The sequence below is a fragment of the Pezoporus occidentalis genome, unplaced genomic scaffold (assembly GCF_034315485.1).
Source record: "Pezoporus occidentalis ecotype Australia unplaced genomic scaffold, CSIRO_AGI_Poc_V1 ctg64, whole genome shotgun sequence".
In the NCBI taxonomy this organism is placed as follows: Eukaryota; Metazoa; Chordata; class Aves; order Psittaciformes; family Psittacidae; genus Pezoporus; species Pezoporus occidentalis.
The window spans coordinates 1896266-1911040 of NW_026915987.1; the positions used below are offsets into that span (position 1 = coordinate 1896266).

The following is a 14775-nucleotide window of genomic DNA, read 5'->3' on the forward strand; positions in this document are numbered from 1 at the left end:
CACGTTGGAAGGCCTTGAGTACCTGGTCAAAGTCCTACTGGAGTTCAGTTGTTGGAGCAAGCACCAAATCCCTGCAGATTGCCTGAGGTCTTACTTTTTGAGCTAAATCTCTTTTTCTGATGAAGAAGAGGATGGTGATACTGAGGGATCTGGGCTATGGCCACTCTGTCACTGAGGCTTACACAGCACTGAGCACGAGGGCCATGGAGGGACCATGATGCCATGTGTGTTAAAACCTCTCTCAGCCCCCAGCACAGTTGCTGCCTGTCAACCATCCCTTTACTCTTCAGAAGTGGCTGGTGGCCATGGAGTTTGGTTGTGGGGATGAAGATGACCGTGGGGTTGGAACTGGATGACCTTTGAAGGTCCCTTCCAACCCAAACTCTTCTATGATTCTATCACTTGCTGCAGATGAACATAGACTTAGCATTTGCTTGGCCAGAGCTGCTGAGCCCTGGTGTAGCTCTCAGCACCCATCCAGCACCCTATGCACCAACCAGGACTGAATAGGTCTGTGATGTGCAGTGGGGCCGGAGCTCACAGATCTTGCACCTCCCATAGCAGGAGACACTGGTGTGGGAAGAGGTGAGGCAGTAGTAGTTCAGCTTTGCTATTGTGTAAAGCAAACCACAGCAAACCCCTTGGAATCTAGATGTGCAGGTGTCCCAACCAGAGCCTGGACTGGTGTTACTGGCACCATGGTGTTACACTGAGGCTGAGTACATGACATGGCACATGCACTGCCGGGGCTGGGGGAAACCCTAAATCCCTCTTTGGAGCCATTGATACAGACTGACCAGGGCTGATCCTTCCCTCTTTCATCAGCTGCAGAGTGTGCAAAGGCTCCATCACCCCACAGGACATGTCATGTACTGGGAGTGACAGGTCAGGAGCAACCTGGCTGGTCCCAACCCAATGAATGCACCTCCATGTGCTTTGAATCCTTGGTTTTCAAGGCTCTGGCCCCCAGCCTTTCCCTGGGTTTATTTTGGTTTTGTTTGGTTTTGGCTGGAGATGATTCATTTCTCTGCACAGCCCCGTGCAGTGTGTGCTGCAATAGGGAGCAGCTCCATGGTTTCACTGCAGGTGGTGGTCGACCTGATGGACATATCACTTGTGTTCTCACATGGGGCTGGAGGCAATGGTTGGTGTGATGGGACTAATGCTATTCATGGGACTCCTGACCATCATAAACGTGGTGCTAGGTGTTAGGAGTAGGAGATGCCAGCCAAAATGCAGGTTGGCTGGCTGGCTGCCCTTCAACATCCAGGAGTTATTCTCCTCTCTGACACAGTGAGCTCCCCACAGTGGTGTGTTCTGCACATGGGATACCCACCCCAGCAGCAGAGTGCAGGGGAAAGGGGGCAAAGCCTGCAGCATTGGGAGGTTTTACTGCGGATGGCGATAGAATGGAGACCTTCAACTCTGGTCGTCTTAACTTCTGCTGGGAACAAAACACGAGCAGCACAAGGCCTGGGCTGTGTATCCTCCCTGGCTCCACGCTGCAAGGACCAGGGGCTTAATTCCTGCTGCTTACCTTGGAAAGCTGCTGAAGAGCCTCACTTCACATCCTTGGTGAGGCTGGCTGTTGCGTACGGGTACGTATACAGAGCAAGTTGTGTGTAAGCCCGTGTTGATGTGTACAGAGCAGGTGGAAGAGTCTAGACTCCTGGGCAGGAAGGCTGTGCAGTTAGACAGCTATTAACCTGTCGAGAAGCACACCTAGCTCCCAGATCAAAGCCAGGGGAGCCTCTGGCCAGCGATGCTCCCGGTGTACCCAAGCCAAACAAACCCGAGGCATTCGTGGAGGCTGCACATCCTGCGGCGCGCAGCTGAAAGGAAGGGTCTGTGTTTGCTCCCTGGAAACTCTGGAGAATGTAACCCTCCGGCTTTCAAGATAAACACTTGTAGTCACAGCCCAGCAATGCTGGCAGATGGACCCGTGCCCCGTCGTGCGTGTGCACACACATCCCACACCATCCCGCTGGCTCCCATAAGGAAAAGGGATCCTTGCTCTAAAGCAAGTTGCTGCTGCCCCAGGAGCTGGCTCCTCTTGCCAGGCTGTACCCTGACTTTGCTGTGCCATTGGCTGGGCTTTGGCAGCGCTGTCCTGGCTGGGGAGAGCACCAAGGGTGGATGAAACATGAAAAGGGAGTGGGGAGAGCGACAAAAAGATGACATCGTAAGGGCATGGAGCCATTGGAACAAGTCCAGAGGAGGCCACGAGGATGATCAGGGGCTGGAGCACCTCCTGTATGGAGACAGGCTGAAAACATTGGGGCTGTTCAGGCTGGAGAAGAGAAGCTGTGTGGAGACCTCAGAACATCTTCCAGTGTCTGAAGGGGGCTGAAAAGATGCTGGAGAGGGACTCTTCGTCACGGACTGCAGTGATAGGACAAGGGGTGATGGGATCAGACTTAAACAGGGGAGATAGAGATGAGGCACTCTTCCCTATGAGGGTGCTGAGGTGCTGGCACAGGGTGCCCAGAGAAGCTGTGGCTGCCCCATCCCTGGCAGTGTTCAAGGCCAGGTTGGACACAGGGGCTTGGAGCAAGCTGCTCTAGTGGAAGGTGTCCCTGCCTGTGGCAGGGGTTGGGACTGGATGAGTTTTAAGGTCTCTTCAAACCCAAACCATCCTGTGATTCTACGTCTCTATGATCATCCTGGTTTAACACATAAACTACCCACAACCATTTGCAAAGCTGAAGTGATTTGCCTGATGGTGTGAAGCAGGGAACCTGCGTCAGTGGCTCCTGGATCACCACCTTTCAGATGAGCTCAGGATGAAAGGACCAACCTCCTCTATGTGCCTTTGCAGTGAGTGCAGGTACTGGTGTCAGTGGAGCAGTCAGGGGTGTGTGCAGGGGGTCCCTGCACAGCCTGGCCCTGCTCCCACCATCCATGACACCCCCCCCTACACTCCATTAGCTCCAGCTCAGCACCAGGAGATGGTTTCTCTGTGGATGCTGCTCATTCTCCACTATAGGTGTGGTCACACTTAACAAACATGCTCACTGCCACTTCCAGCATCCCTTGGAGGTCCCTGTGAGCATCCCAGATCTGACACTTGTTTGTCAGGGCTGGTGACAGCAGCAGGTCCCTCTCAGGGCTGCTTGGGGCCATTCTCTCTGAGGAGCAGGGCTTCCCTGAACAATCCCCATTGTCCCCATGGCCATTGTTCCCCACCACCCCCATCCCGGGCCAGGCTGGAGCTGGCACCATGCACAAAAGGGCTGATTGTTCGGGCTGCTGTGCTGCCGATGGACAGCTTCTTCCCATAGCAAAGGCCTCTGGAGTCAAGTGCTGTGATTGCTCCTTTATTTATTTGGTTGGTTTCTGCTTTTCCCCTTTTTTCTTTTCTGATTTTTCTTTTCATTTTAATTTTCTGCTTGGCTGGATGAGGCTCTGCTGAGGCTGGGGATGAGCCAAGGGAGTGCCAGAGGCTATTCAAGCATGGCCAGCCTGGGCCCTCTCCATCCTTGGGGGTACCTGGGGTGTACAAAGCCTTGCAGCAGCACTAATGCTTAGCTATGAGGGTGCCCATGATGTGATTGATGCCTCAGTGCCCTGCGAGCTCACATCTTGTTGCCCCTGGGAGGATGGTAACTGCACATTGTACCTGTTGGGCCAGAGTGAGGATTAGCTCTTCAGACACTGAGCATCTCCAACATGGATCAATTTGTGCACTGCAAAACTCAAAGGAAAAGGTTTCTGGTTGGTTTCTGAAGCTCAGAAACCAACTCAGCTCAGGTTGGCCTGCCTCCTTCAGTGTTGGTTGCTGTGGTATTAAGGCAGGAGGGACCCTGGCTCAGTCCCATCATGGTAAGGATACATACCCTGGGCAGCTCTGGCCTTTCGGGTGTCTTTCACCATCATGAACTGGGGCTGGGGCAGATAAAGCTGGGTCCAAAGGGCTCTTAGCAGCAACCAGGAGCTGCAAAGATTTCGAGGAACAGCTTGAGCCAGTATGGTGTGTTTCATTCAGCGCTGGCATTTCATACAGTGCAGGGATTGGGAGGCTTTAAATGCTTGGGTGGAAAGTTTGAGCATCAAGGTATTAATAGAGTGTGCAATAAAAAGGGTTCCCTTTCCCTTCCCATGTCTCCAAGCCCATTTAGCAGCCACTGTGGCATGGAGCCTTCATGCCTTACGGAAACACAGCAGCTTTGGGGCTTGGAAAGATCATGTTATTAGGGTGACATTAGGAAAAGAACCTGCTTATTTTGAGTGCATCTGTGCTAGAAAATGCCCAAGGACAGAGCCGGGCTTTGAAGTTCAGCCAGAACCATCCCCATGTTTCAACTCTCATCAAAAATGCCGGTGAACCTGAAGTGCTTTTGGTTCATCCCTGTGGGCTGGATGACAACAGAGGGTATGGAGCAGCAATGAGCTTAGTGATGGGGCTCCAAGGCCAAAAAACCTGTATGAGTGGGGGTGATTTATAGATGGGCAAACTCACAGATAACATCTTAAGAGCAGGGCAGGGGGTGGCTAGACGCGACCATGTTGTTGTTTGGCCTAGTTCTTCATTCGTCAGATGGAAAGTCGTGACTTTTTATCTGAAAAATACCCAAATAGAATTCCATCAAAGCTGTTTTTAACCACTAACAATTCTCCTCAGGCCCCAGAAAAGTCAGCCAAAAGGTTCTCAAGAGCTTTACAACTGTTTTGACACAGTATTGCCTCACTGTACTTAAAAACCAAAGTAGGACCCTGGTCCTTTGGCTGTATTTTATCGGAGAGCTTAGGCCAGTTGTTGACTTGAGTGATGTAAGCAGTGGTTATTCCAATGCAGGGCAGAGGGAAAATATGGGGCCATTGTAGTGTTGTGGTAGTTCATGAGCAGTGAAAAGGAGACTTCTGGCCTGGGAACTGTTCACCTCTCAGGTGCGTGCCTTAGAAACTGGGAAACTGAGGCAATGGGATGAACAAGTAAAATATAGAGCTGGAGCACAGAGCGTTTGCAGGGTTGGTGTGTGTGTTTCTTTTTGGGGTTTTATGTTCATTTCATCTTCAGATACCCTTGATTACATGGGAAGAGGGTTTCGTTTACACTTGTGAGTAGTTTCCTTTATATTCTGCTCTTTCCATGGAAGTTTTTATTAAGCCTCTGTGTCTTTTTGCCCAAAACCAGCTTCGTTTTCCCATTACCACACTTAGCAATGCCATACTTGCTTGAGAAGCTGTGGCTTTCAGCTGGGAGAGGACTTTGCTGTATGAATCCAGAGCTTTCATATATAATTAATGCAGTCAGCTCCTTCTGATTTAATGCAGCCAAAAGGAGCCACATCTGGTGCCACTTCCGCAGGAGGGCTCTCGGGGAGGCTGGTGGCTCAGTCTGGGTGACTTTGAGTGCGTTATGAGACTCCCTGGGCTGGTCACTGCACAAGGCGTTACTGCTAGAGGGCTGAGATATGAAAGCAGCTTTAAATCTTAAAGCCAGGTTTAACACTTCCTGGTGGCCATGAGCTCTGTTGCCATCTCACAGGACGGTGCCTTCAAGTTGCTCTATGCATGTATTGATCTTCTTTCTCTCCTCTCCCTCTCTTTAGCGATTGATTCTCAGACAGACACGTAATCTGGACATAGAAACTGTTGTTTTGACTGTGCATTTCAATTGATCCTGCTCGGGTGGTTGTGACCATAGAGCAGCAAACTCAGCCCAGCAGGAGCGAGCTGCCCGCTATGCACTGCTTTATGGGCTGCTCCCATCTTAAAGCCCTTATTTATGCTTAATAGATAATTCTACACAAAGCCAATTGATTTGTATATTGCTATAGTCACAACCCATTGAATACATTGTTTATGGGCCTTTTTACCTGCAGGATGTTCTATTGATAGGGCTGTCCATGATGTGCTTATACCCTATTAATAATGCATTGACCAGAGACAAGGATGATATAGAGAGCACGATGTGCTCTTGCTTGTGCTCTTTCTCTCTCTCCCCTATTCAATATATTGCAGTGGATTTTGACAGCATGCAAACTAATTTTGTATTGACTTACTTATGCCAGTGTGAAAAAACACCAAACCAATTTATTCTCATCCTTCAGTCTATAGCCCCCAAACGTCCCATGGATTGGGTGGTGTGGAATTGATTTATTGTTCAACCCACAGGTTGTTTAAACACTATGTTATTGATGCTACCCCTTTAAAGGGGACCAAGGTGGTACCAGCCAGCAGCATAACTACATCAGTTTGGCAAATGGAGCTGGCTGGTGTTATGGCCCAATCCTGACTAAAACAGATGCAGAGGGAAATGTGTAACAGGGAAAGGATTACTGGTGTTTAACGCTTGTGCCACATGCACCCCCTTCTTGTCCTCTGCCCTTGCCCCCAGCCTCTGTGTCTTACCATGGCCTTCCTGGGGAGTTAAATCATTAATGAGGTTGGGAGTTAACTAACTAGGTTAAAATGACTCTCTTTAGGCTCAGGGGTCAGTAGCTGTCAGGGTTAAATGGCACCTATCCTGACTGCATGTGCATCCTCAAGGTTTGGAGCTGTCGATACTGAATCAGTTCCCATTTGGAAGCTGAATCAGTACCGCTTTCTCAGTGCAACAGCATGAAGTCCCTTACCCTGCCTGCCACAGTGGGGTCTGAGCAGGGGATGCAGGACCCAGCCACCCTTTTGGTGTTGAAGGACCAACTTTTAAGTCACTTCACACATTAGAAGACCTGGCAGCCCTGGGGTTTGAGTCCAGGTGGTTCCCTTTTGGACCTGTGCATGCTAGTGAGCATGTGGCTGAGAGGCATCCATCACTGCACCCACTAAAACAGTGTTACTGGGTTGCAGAACCTCATTCTCCAGGAGGAAGAAATGCGTCTTCATTGCAGGTGAGCCAGCTCTGAGGAGGGCTTGGGACCAGCACAGGCTGTAACACTGCATATGTCTGTGTGTGTGTGTGTGTTTATACCAATCACAGGGCTTTATCACCGCCAGATGTGCAGGAGCTCACTGTGCATACCTTACAAGGCCTTGATCTGGGAAAGGGGTGCTGCAAGCCCAGCTATCTCTTGACCACTGGAGACTCCCTTATCTTTAGCTGTATGTTTTCTTGTGTGTCCAAAGGCTTTGTGCATCAGGACATTCAGCTCTGTGGCTGCACATAGCTATGAGCCTTCCCTCCTAGGTAATACCCCTGAGGCGAGGCACATTCCCACTGGGACTCATTCTCTGGGTGACCACGTTCTGCATGTGATGGAGCTGGTGAGCAGAGTCCATGGACAACTTAAAAGCAGTAAGATCAGAAGCATCCACCCTCCAAATTTTCATACATCTCTGACACCAAAACCTAGAACAGGCTCCAGGTTGCTTGAGAACCACCTTGGTAGAACCAAACCCAGTGGATGTGAAATGAGCTCTTGGGTTATCACTTGGCTCCGACCAGTGCTGCCTTCCTTTCCCATCAGGGCTCTCTTGAAACAGACCCTGTTGTTGTGGTTTTCGAGACCCCTGCCCAAAACTGAAGCTCTGGAGCTCAGCAGGGGTATATGGATGTGCAGATGTGCAGCCAGATGTGGGACCCCACAGCCACACTCACCACCCTCCCGGGGGTACCCGGCGCCGCTCAACCGAAAGCAAAGGAGACGGGGCAAGAGCAAGTGGTCCAGTTCAGAACTCTTTAATACAAGCTTATATTGTTTGTGTTTCTGATTCTCTGTTCTCCCAGCATCTGGGGACATTAACCCTCATATGTGTGTGAGCATGTGTATGAAGATATATACAAAATCACACAGTTAAATATTTAAGCATACAAGGTATTATATATTTATATAATATAGAACTTTAGGGTATAGGAATCAACAATGGCAAAATATTTCTGATGAATCTGACATAACTTCTCTTTTTTTTTGGAGTGAAACATGACCTGTTTTGGAAAGACCAGAGGAAGTTGTTGCTTGTTCAAAAGAAAGAGAAAAAAAACCTGTATAAAGAAATTCTGTGAAAAGGATTTAAATCAAAACCATCATGAACCGAAAAAAAAAAAAAAAGGACAACTGTTAAAAACTGTATTGAAAAAAAAAATAAATTAGATGAACAACTGTGTAAATATAAATTAAAAAAAGATGACAATCTTAATAAATAAGCTTTACTATTTACATCTTTATATATTGCTTGGAGACTTAAATTAGATCCGTTAAAAACAAACGAACGCAAAATAAAACCCAAAATCGGAGCAGCAAACGTACAGGCGTGAGGTACAGAATTAAGGGTTGAGCTGTATTCTGCTTGTTTCTCTCTTATTTTTTTTGTCTTTTCTCTTTTATACAGTAGACCAGTAGAATTCGTGTGAAAATAGATCCTCAGCACTTCATTGGAGTATTGGTTGACATGGCTTCCAAAAGGTGCCAAGAAAGATTCCATCATCATCATCATAATAATAATAATAACCATAATAATCATAATAATTATAACAATAATAAAAAGATACAATATGATACATAAATATGGAAGAGCAGTTGGTAATATGAATACATTTTTTCTCTAGACGAGATCACAGTTTTATTTGTAAATATTAACACTGATATATATATAATATTACACAGATAATATTATATATATATCACATATATATTTATATATATATTTATATATATAGTACGGCTCAATCCTGCTCCCAGTGAAGTCAACAGAAAAACCCTGTTGACTTGATGGGAGCAAAATTCAGCCTCTCATCTGCAGACAGGTAAGTAATTACAGAGGCCGTACAATGCAAACTCCGCAATGGTTCCAATTCCCTCTTTAATTGCTGGTGAAATGTTCCGTTTAAAGCCCTGGTTCTTTGCACTCAGAAGATGGAAACTGGTGGCTGAATTGTGGCCTCACCAAAGGAAGGAAAAAACCAAAAGACTAAACCAAACTAGAATGGGAACCAAAGACAACTTGGACTAGTGAGCTCTGCATCTCGACCTAACAGGACTACCAAGTAGCACCAAGACTCCTCATCTAACACCTGAAGCCAACCCAAGCTCTTGTTTCTGGCTTCAGAGGAAGGAATTATTATTCTTAATGAATCTTGGATGTGTAGATCAGGCAAAACATGGAAAATTCAGTTTGCCAAACAAAGACAGAAACAAAACGTTAAGCCCCACTTTGCTCCTGCTGAAACAACTGGGGTTTTGGACATAGGTTCCCCCGGTGGCAGGAACAGTCCATCACCAAACCCCTATTGCTCAGAGTAACCATGGCTCCAAAGAAATACATCTTGGGCCACCTGGACCTGGCTCCTGCTGATGTCTTGGTCATGCTCCCACTGAACTCAGTGGTCAAGGTCCTCCATTGGAAAGGGGACTGTCCTGTGTGCCCAAGGTCAGTTGGAGGCAGAGACACTTCCACATCCCCAGCAGGGAGATGGCTTTCCCCAGAGGATGGGCTGATGTGGAAGAAACACAAAGTAAATCTGCTCAGTTGCACCACTGAGACCAAAATGAGGCCCACAGTCATGAAGAGTGTATCTAAGCCGGGCATATGGTCCTCTCCCAGTGAGATGAAGATGCCCATTAATTCTCACTGGGGCATCCAGGGATTGGGCAGGGGAGAGCAGGATGCTGCCAAAAAGCTGTGAATTTCCACAGCATTCCGATAGTTCAAAGGCCAAATCACCAGCTCTGAAACCCCTCTGAGCATCCCAGCCTTGGCTGACTTAACCCCAACCCCTCCTATCTTCTAGCTTGGCCTCAAATGGAAACAACGGGCTGGAGTGCGGGAAGGGGACGGTCGCATCCCACTTCCCACTGATGGGAATCACCTGTCTGCTCCAGTAGCAGCTTTCTCCTTCTCTTTTCACTCCCCATCCCTCGCAGCTCTTCGGGATTCAGACTGTGCAATGCTTCTGAGTGCAGTAAATAGAGCACAGTGAAATACTGGTTAAATGCGTATGTACAGTTGGATAACGTAAAAATAAGCACAAATACACACTTAAAAAAATAATCTGGAAAACCAAAAAAAAAACAAAAACCACCCTCATAAACTCCATCCCCTTCCCACCCCCAAATAACAACAGACCAGGGAAAAATCACCTTAGCCTCAGTTCCTGGACTTCTCACAAAGCACAAGGAAAACAAAACCAGACAACGTTATAAAACCTCACGGTACTTCTAGGGAAATCTACATTTCAGTATCTAGCTCTCTACTCAGCTGGCAGAATCACTGTTTTCCTTTCAAACACACAAAAATAGGCTTTGCTCTTCTTGGGTTTGGATTATGCGGGTTTTCTTTTCTCTTTTTGTGTGTGTGGGTTGGTTTTCTTTTTCTTCCTCTCTCTAAAGCCTCAGTTGTTATTCTATTCCCCCACTTGAATCAGTTGCAGCAAGAAACTTCTGCTGGCTATTGGGCTTGCTTTTTTCTTTTTTTTCCTCTCTTTTTTTGTTTTTTTTTTCCCTTTTTTTGTCTTTTTTTTTTGTTGTTGTTGTTATTTTTTTCTTAAACACAGGTAAAACCTAGAACAAACCGACAGTTACAACCAAGTGAAACCGAAACCGGAAGGGAGGTAGCTGGAACCCGACTCCAAGAGTCCTCTGGTGCCATCCTCCTTTCTCAGCCTGGGGTGGGGACAGCGGAAGATGCAAGAAAAGCAGGAGGACACCAGCTCAGCCTGTCTGCAAGAGGGTGGGGAGGGATTGGGGTAGCAGCTGATAGGAGTTTCCCACCCCACCATGCACCACTGACCGCTTTCTGCTCCAGCTTTCCCTCCCACTGGCCATGGACAACCCCAAGAGCTAGAAGGCAGGCTGGTGGCCCCAGGTAGGGTGCAGCCTTGGCTCGCTATCTTTGACAGAGAAGATCTTGGCACTAATGTGACCTGGACTTCATGAGCAGCTAAATGTCATCAGCATGAGCACCCTCTCCTGATCCTCCCAAATTCTTGTTTGATGTTGACCTACGCCACTGGGTCAGCGGGTGGACATGGTGGGAAATGTCCTTCTCACCCCCACCCAATGGCCATCGTAGCCACGGAGGGTCTTTCCTATAGACTCCACTGGGCATTCAAGGCCCTTACAGTGGTAGATGCTGCAAGGCCATCCAGCTGGCCTTGCCCCAGCATGGGAACACAGGGAACAAGAGCTGAGTCCATGCCCCATGTCTCCCCTCTCCACATCCCCCTGGATGCACGGTACAGCACCTGAAACGCAGAGGGCAAAGCTTTGCCTCAATGCTATCTTTTCTCAAAGAAAAAAAAAGCCATTGGATTACTGGATTTAACATGACTCAGAGCAGAACTTCCGCTCCCATTGGAGGAGATGGACAGTGCCAACATAGCAGTTGGAAAATAAAAATCAAATAGCAGCATGGAAAGCCCATGGGAAAGGGAGTTTGGTCACCCCTGGACTGCAGGAGTGAAGCTGAGGTGTGAGACTGCTGGCAAGAAGCCACCATCTCCCTTGAGCTTGAAGGACTCCAACTCAGTGAGCAGGGGCTGGCCCTGGCTGGGCAGAGGAGCTCATCAGGCCCTGAGCTCCTGGAAGCCCACAGCAGCAAGTGGCAATAACGTTTATACAGACCTGTCTCTTGTGGGCAATGTGTTAGGTGGGACAAGCAGATGGAAAATCTCCTCCATGCTGAACTGCATCACCGAGAAGGGGATTTTGGAAACGGAGCTGCCATCAGGATTCACACAGGACCTGAACTGAGGGTCCCTGCTAGGGTAAAACCCAGGTGGCGTGGAGGGGAGAGATCACGTTAAGAGGCCTCATTGAGGACCTGATACATTGGCAGTCTGAAAGGTTGTGAGCTCTTCTGATGGATGGCACATGAACAAACTGCCAACACAAAACAGGAGGTCAAAGGGACCAGAAGGAAGCAACTTCTTCACCATTAACTTCCATTGTTAATGAGATGGCAAGGGGCAAAAGTGGACATTTTGCCCAGGCCCAGTTTTCGTCACTGCTCTCCACACTGGCAGACGTTCAGCCTAATTCCATGAAGGAGCTCTGATTCCACCACACCTCCCTTTCCTGTGCACCCCTGTCCCATGGTGCAGAGCCATCGCACAGCTCCCATGGCCAAGCCTTCTGCAGGAATAACTAGGAGCTTCACAACAGAGCTCCTTACGTTCTCATGACAACCACCTCTCCAGGCCTCTACATTTTAGTCCTCGAGATTCACCTCTGGTTTGTTCAGATGAAAACAACCCCAATATTGGGTGACAAGAGCCTGGCTCCTTGCACCTACAACTCTGTCAGTTTTCCATATCTAGTTCTCCTACACATTTTTACATCCACCTCTATTTTCCTTACCTTTCTGTCTTGCTCCAGTGCCTAAATGTTCAACCAAACAGGAGTAGGAAAAAAATCTTTCCAGCCTGTCTTTACCCAGTAGATGTGGTTAGAACTAGATTATCTTTAAGGTCCCTTTCAGCCCTAACCATTCTATGATTCTATGATTGTACAAGTCATAAAAGCCCCAAGGAATAGAAGGAGACTCTTTTGGATGTATGTCCTTCCTAGCAGGAGCCTGAAGCAGCAGAAAACAAGCCCAAGCCACACTGGAAAGATCTGTGGGATTCCCTTGGGATGGGTTGTAGCAGCAGTGGCAGCACTAGATGCACTAGGCATCTCAGTGACTCAACATGATGAACCCTATAATGAAATAAGCCGAGGGTCTGGCACAACACGGATGAAGCTATACGATAGGGAAGGGTGAGGTCTGCTGCAGCTAATGCCCTTTCCTTCTGGAAGATTACAAGCAGCTAAGCTCCTGGTCTATCAGAAGGCTTCAACCCGCTGGCCTGGCAGCTTAATACTGACAAATACAGCCAAAATTCTAATACTGTCCCCTACAGCCCCTTCCCCACAGCACGTGCCCCTTCCTGCTCTTCCCCTCTCCTGAGAAAACAGGAGCATGAAGCGGTTGTTAGATACAGACCACCACAAGGAGGTGGAGGAGGTCTAGAGAACCACTTGGCTGGATGAGGACCAGAAAGCAGATTCCTTTGGCTGGCTGGTGTCCTGTTTTCTTGCCCCAATGCTGAGGAAGAGACCAGAGGGTTTGAAAGGCAGGTTGTAGGTAAGCTTTAAGGCAGACTGTTTGGTTGCATGGGGTTGTTTTTCACCCTGTCCTGACACAGTAAGGAAACTAGTTGTATGGGACATAGCAGCAGGAGTAGCAGCAGCAGACATGCTCAAATGACAAGTGCGGGCGCAAGTTACCCTCTCTGCTCCTCAGAAGCAATCATCCACCTTCCTCAATGCCAGTCCTTAGACTCCCCACTCCCTGACTCCATCATGGGACCATTTGCCCATCTCCACACAGAAACATCCCAGCAGCCCTGCAGGCTACAAGGGGACTTTTTGTTGGCTTTTTTGAGGGCAGGGGGAGAAGGAGGAGCTGTACAGAAAGGCCACTGCAGTCTGCTGAGCTCCCTGGCTGGAAGTAGCATTCCTGTGAGGAGCAGAAGCATCCCACATCTCGAGCTGGCTGGGCGTCTGGCAAGTCACTTGCCAAGAGCCACAGCCCTGTGGAGATCCCACCCCAATCTCAGTGCCCCGAGCATGCGATACCTTGGCATTCAGCATCAGAAAAGGCTCAGCTTGGAGTCCTCCAAGAGCACAGCCTCTTCCATGAACGGTCTGACTTGTGAGTGCTGGGGAGGGGAAAGTGTTTTTGCGTTGATCATCATCTCTCACTCTTTCTCTCTTTCTCTACTTATTTCTATAAATATGTGTACATAAATAGCTTGTTTCTCGCCTTGAATCTAAATATGAACTGTTCAGATTAGGTGGGCATAACATGCTGTTTTGATACATGAAAAGTCTTCTCGACTTGACTCTCAGTTGTTTGTTTCTCATCATCACTATTTAAGATAGAGTTAATACATAAACCCCTACTTTTGAGTTCTCCTTGGACAAAAATTAAAGGCAGACTGGTTGAATTCTAAGGGTCCCTGGTGCAGAAATGCCATCCAGTTGAGCAGCTAAATGTTAAAAACGATACCAAAAGGGATGTGGTGTCTCTCCTAGCCTGCCTTGAGCAGTGTGGTCCTCCTTTCCACGTCACTTGGCATTACCCAAGACTGAAGCCACGGAGGTCTTTCTGATTGTGCTCTTGGGCGTTGGGGTCCCGGCAAGCACATTCTCCTTGTAGGTCACAGGACATGGGGAAGGGAGTAACCTGGGGAAAGAAACCAAAGACACAAAGACATGAAGGAGGGAATTATAACTACAGCACCCTGGAGAACAAATGAGACCTCTGGAGTGGTATCTTCAGAGATCAGGTGCAGCCTTCAGCTATGTTATTTCTACAGTGATTTTTAGTGCTGAGGTGGTGGTGCACTGGGGCCTCAGGTGAGCTACCTGTCCATAAAAAAGGCTGCAAGAAGTGTAAAGAACCTGTTGAACTCACTCATTCAGTTACTGTCAGGTACTCCCTTAACAGCTCATATTAAGCACATGGATATAGCTGGCTGGGAGCATGTGCTTCTCAGGCAATTCAAGGGCTTTTTGGGGTACTTACCACAGTGCTTGGATTCTGTTACACCTCCAGCCTCCTCTGGAAAGCTACCCTTACTCTAAAGGTTGCAAACACTAAATGACAGCAAAGTTGACCCCTCATCTCCCATGGCCAACTCAAATGCTCACCGAACACCACACCAGGTCCCAACTCCAGCCTCACCATGCACTTCTACCCAGCTTGGGGGGTTTGGTGAACCTAGGCCATAATTCCCTGCTGTAGGGTAGCATTTTTACTCTGTGGCTTGGGATGCTGCTTGAGTGCCTATCTATCTATGCATTGAGGTATGAATGTTCTTGGCTCCAGTTCCTCAGGAACTGAACC

At 48.2% G+C, this 14775-nt stretch overlaps 1 protein-coding gene across 2 annotated transcripts in view; it reads right to left on the minus strand.

Annotated features, from left to right (window-relative positions):
• Positions 1–7608: 7608 nt before the first annotated feature.
• PAPPA (pappalysin 1) overlaps positions 7609–14775 on the minus strand; it is a 367459-nt gene continuing 360292 nt past the window's right edge. For both annotated transcript variants that reach the window (XM_062640261.1, XM_062640260.1), the window contains exon 22: positions 7609–14112. In XM_062640261.1, the coding sequence (XP_062496245.1) occupies positions 14005–14112 (108 nt within the window). In that variant the 3' untranslated portion in view covers positions 7609–14004. The remainder of the gene's footprint in view (positions 14113–14775) is intronic.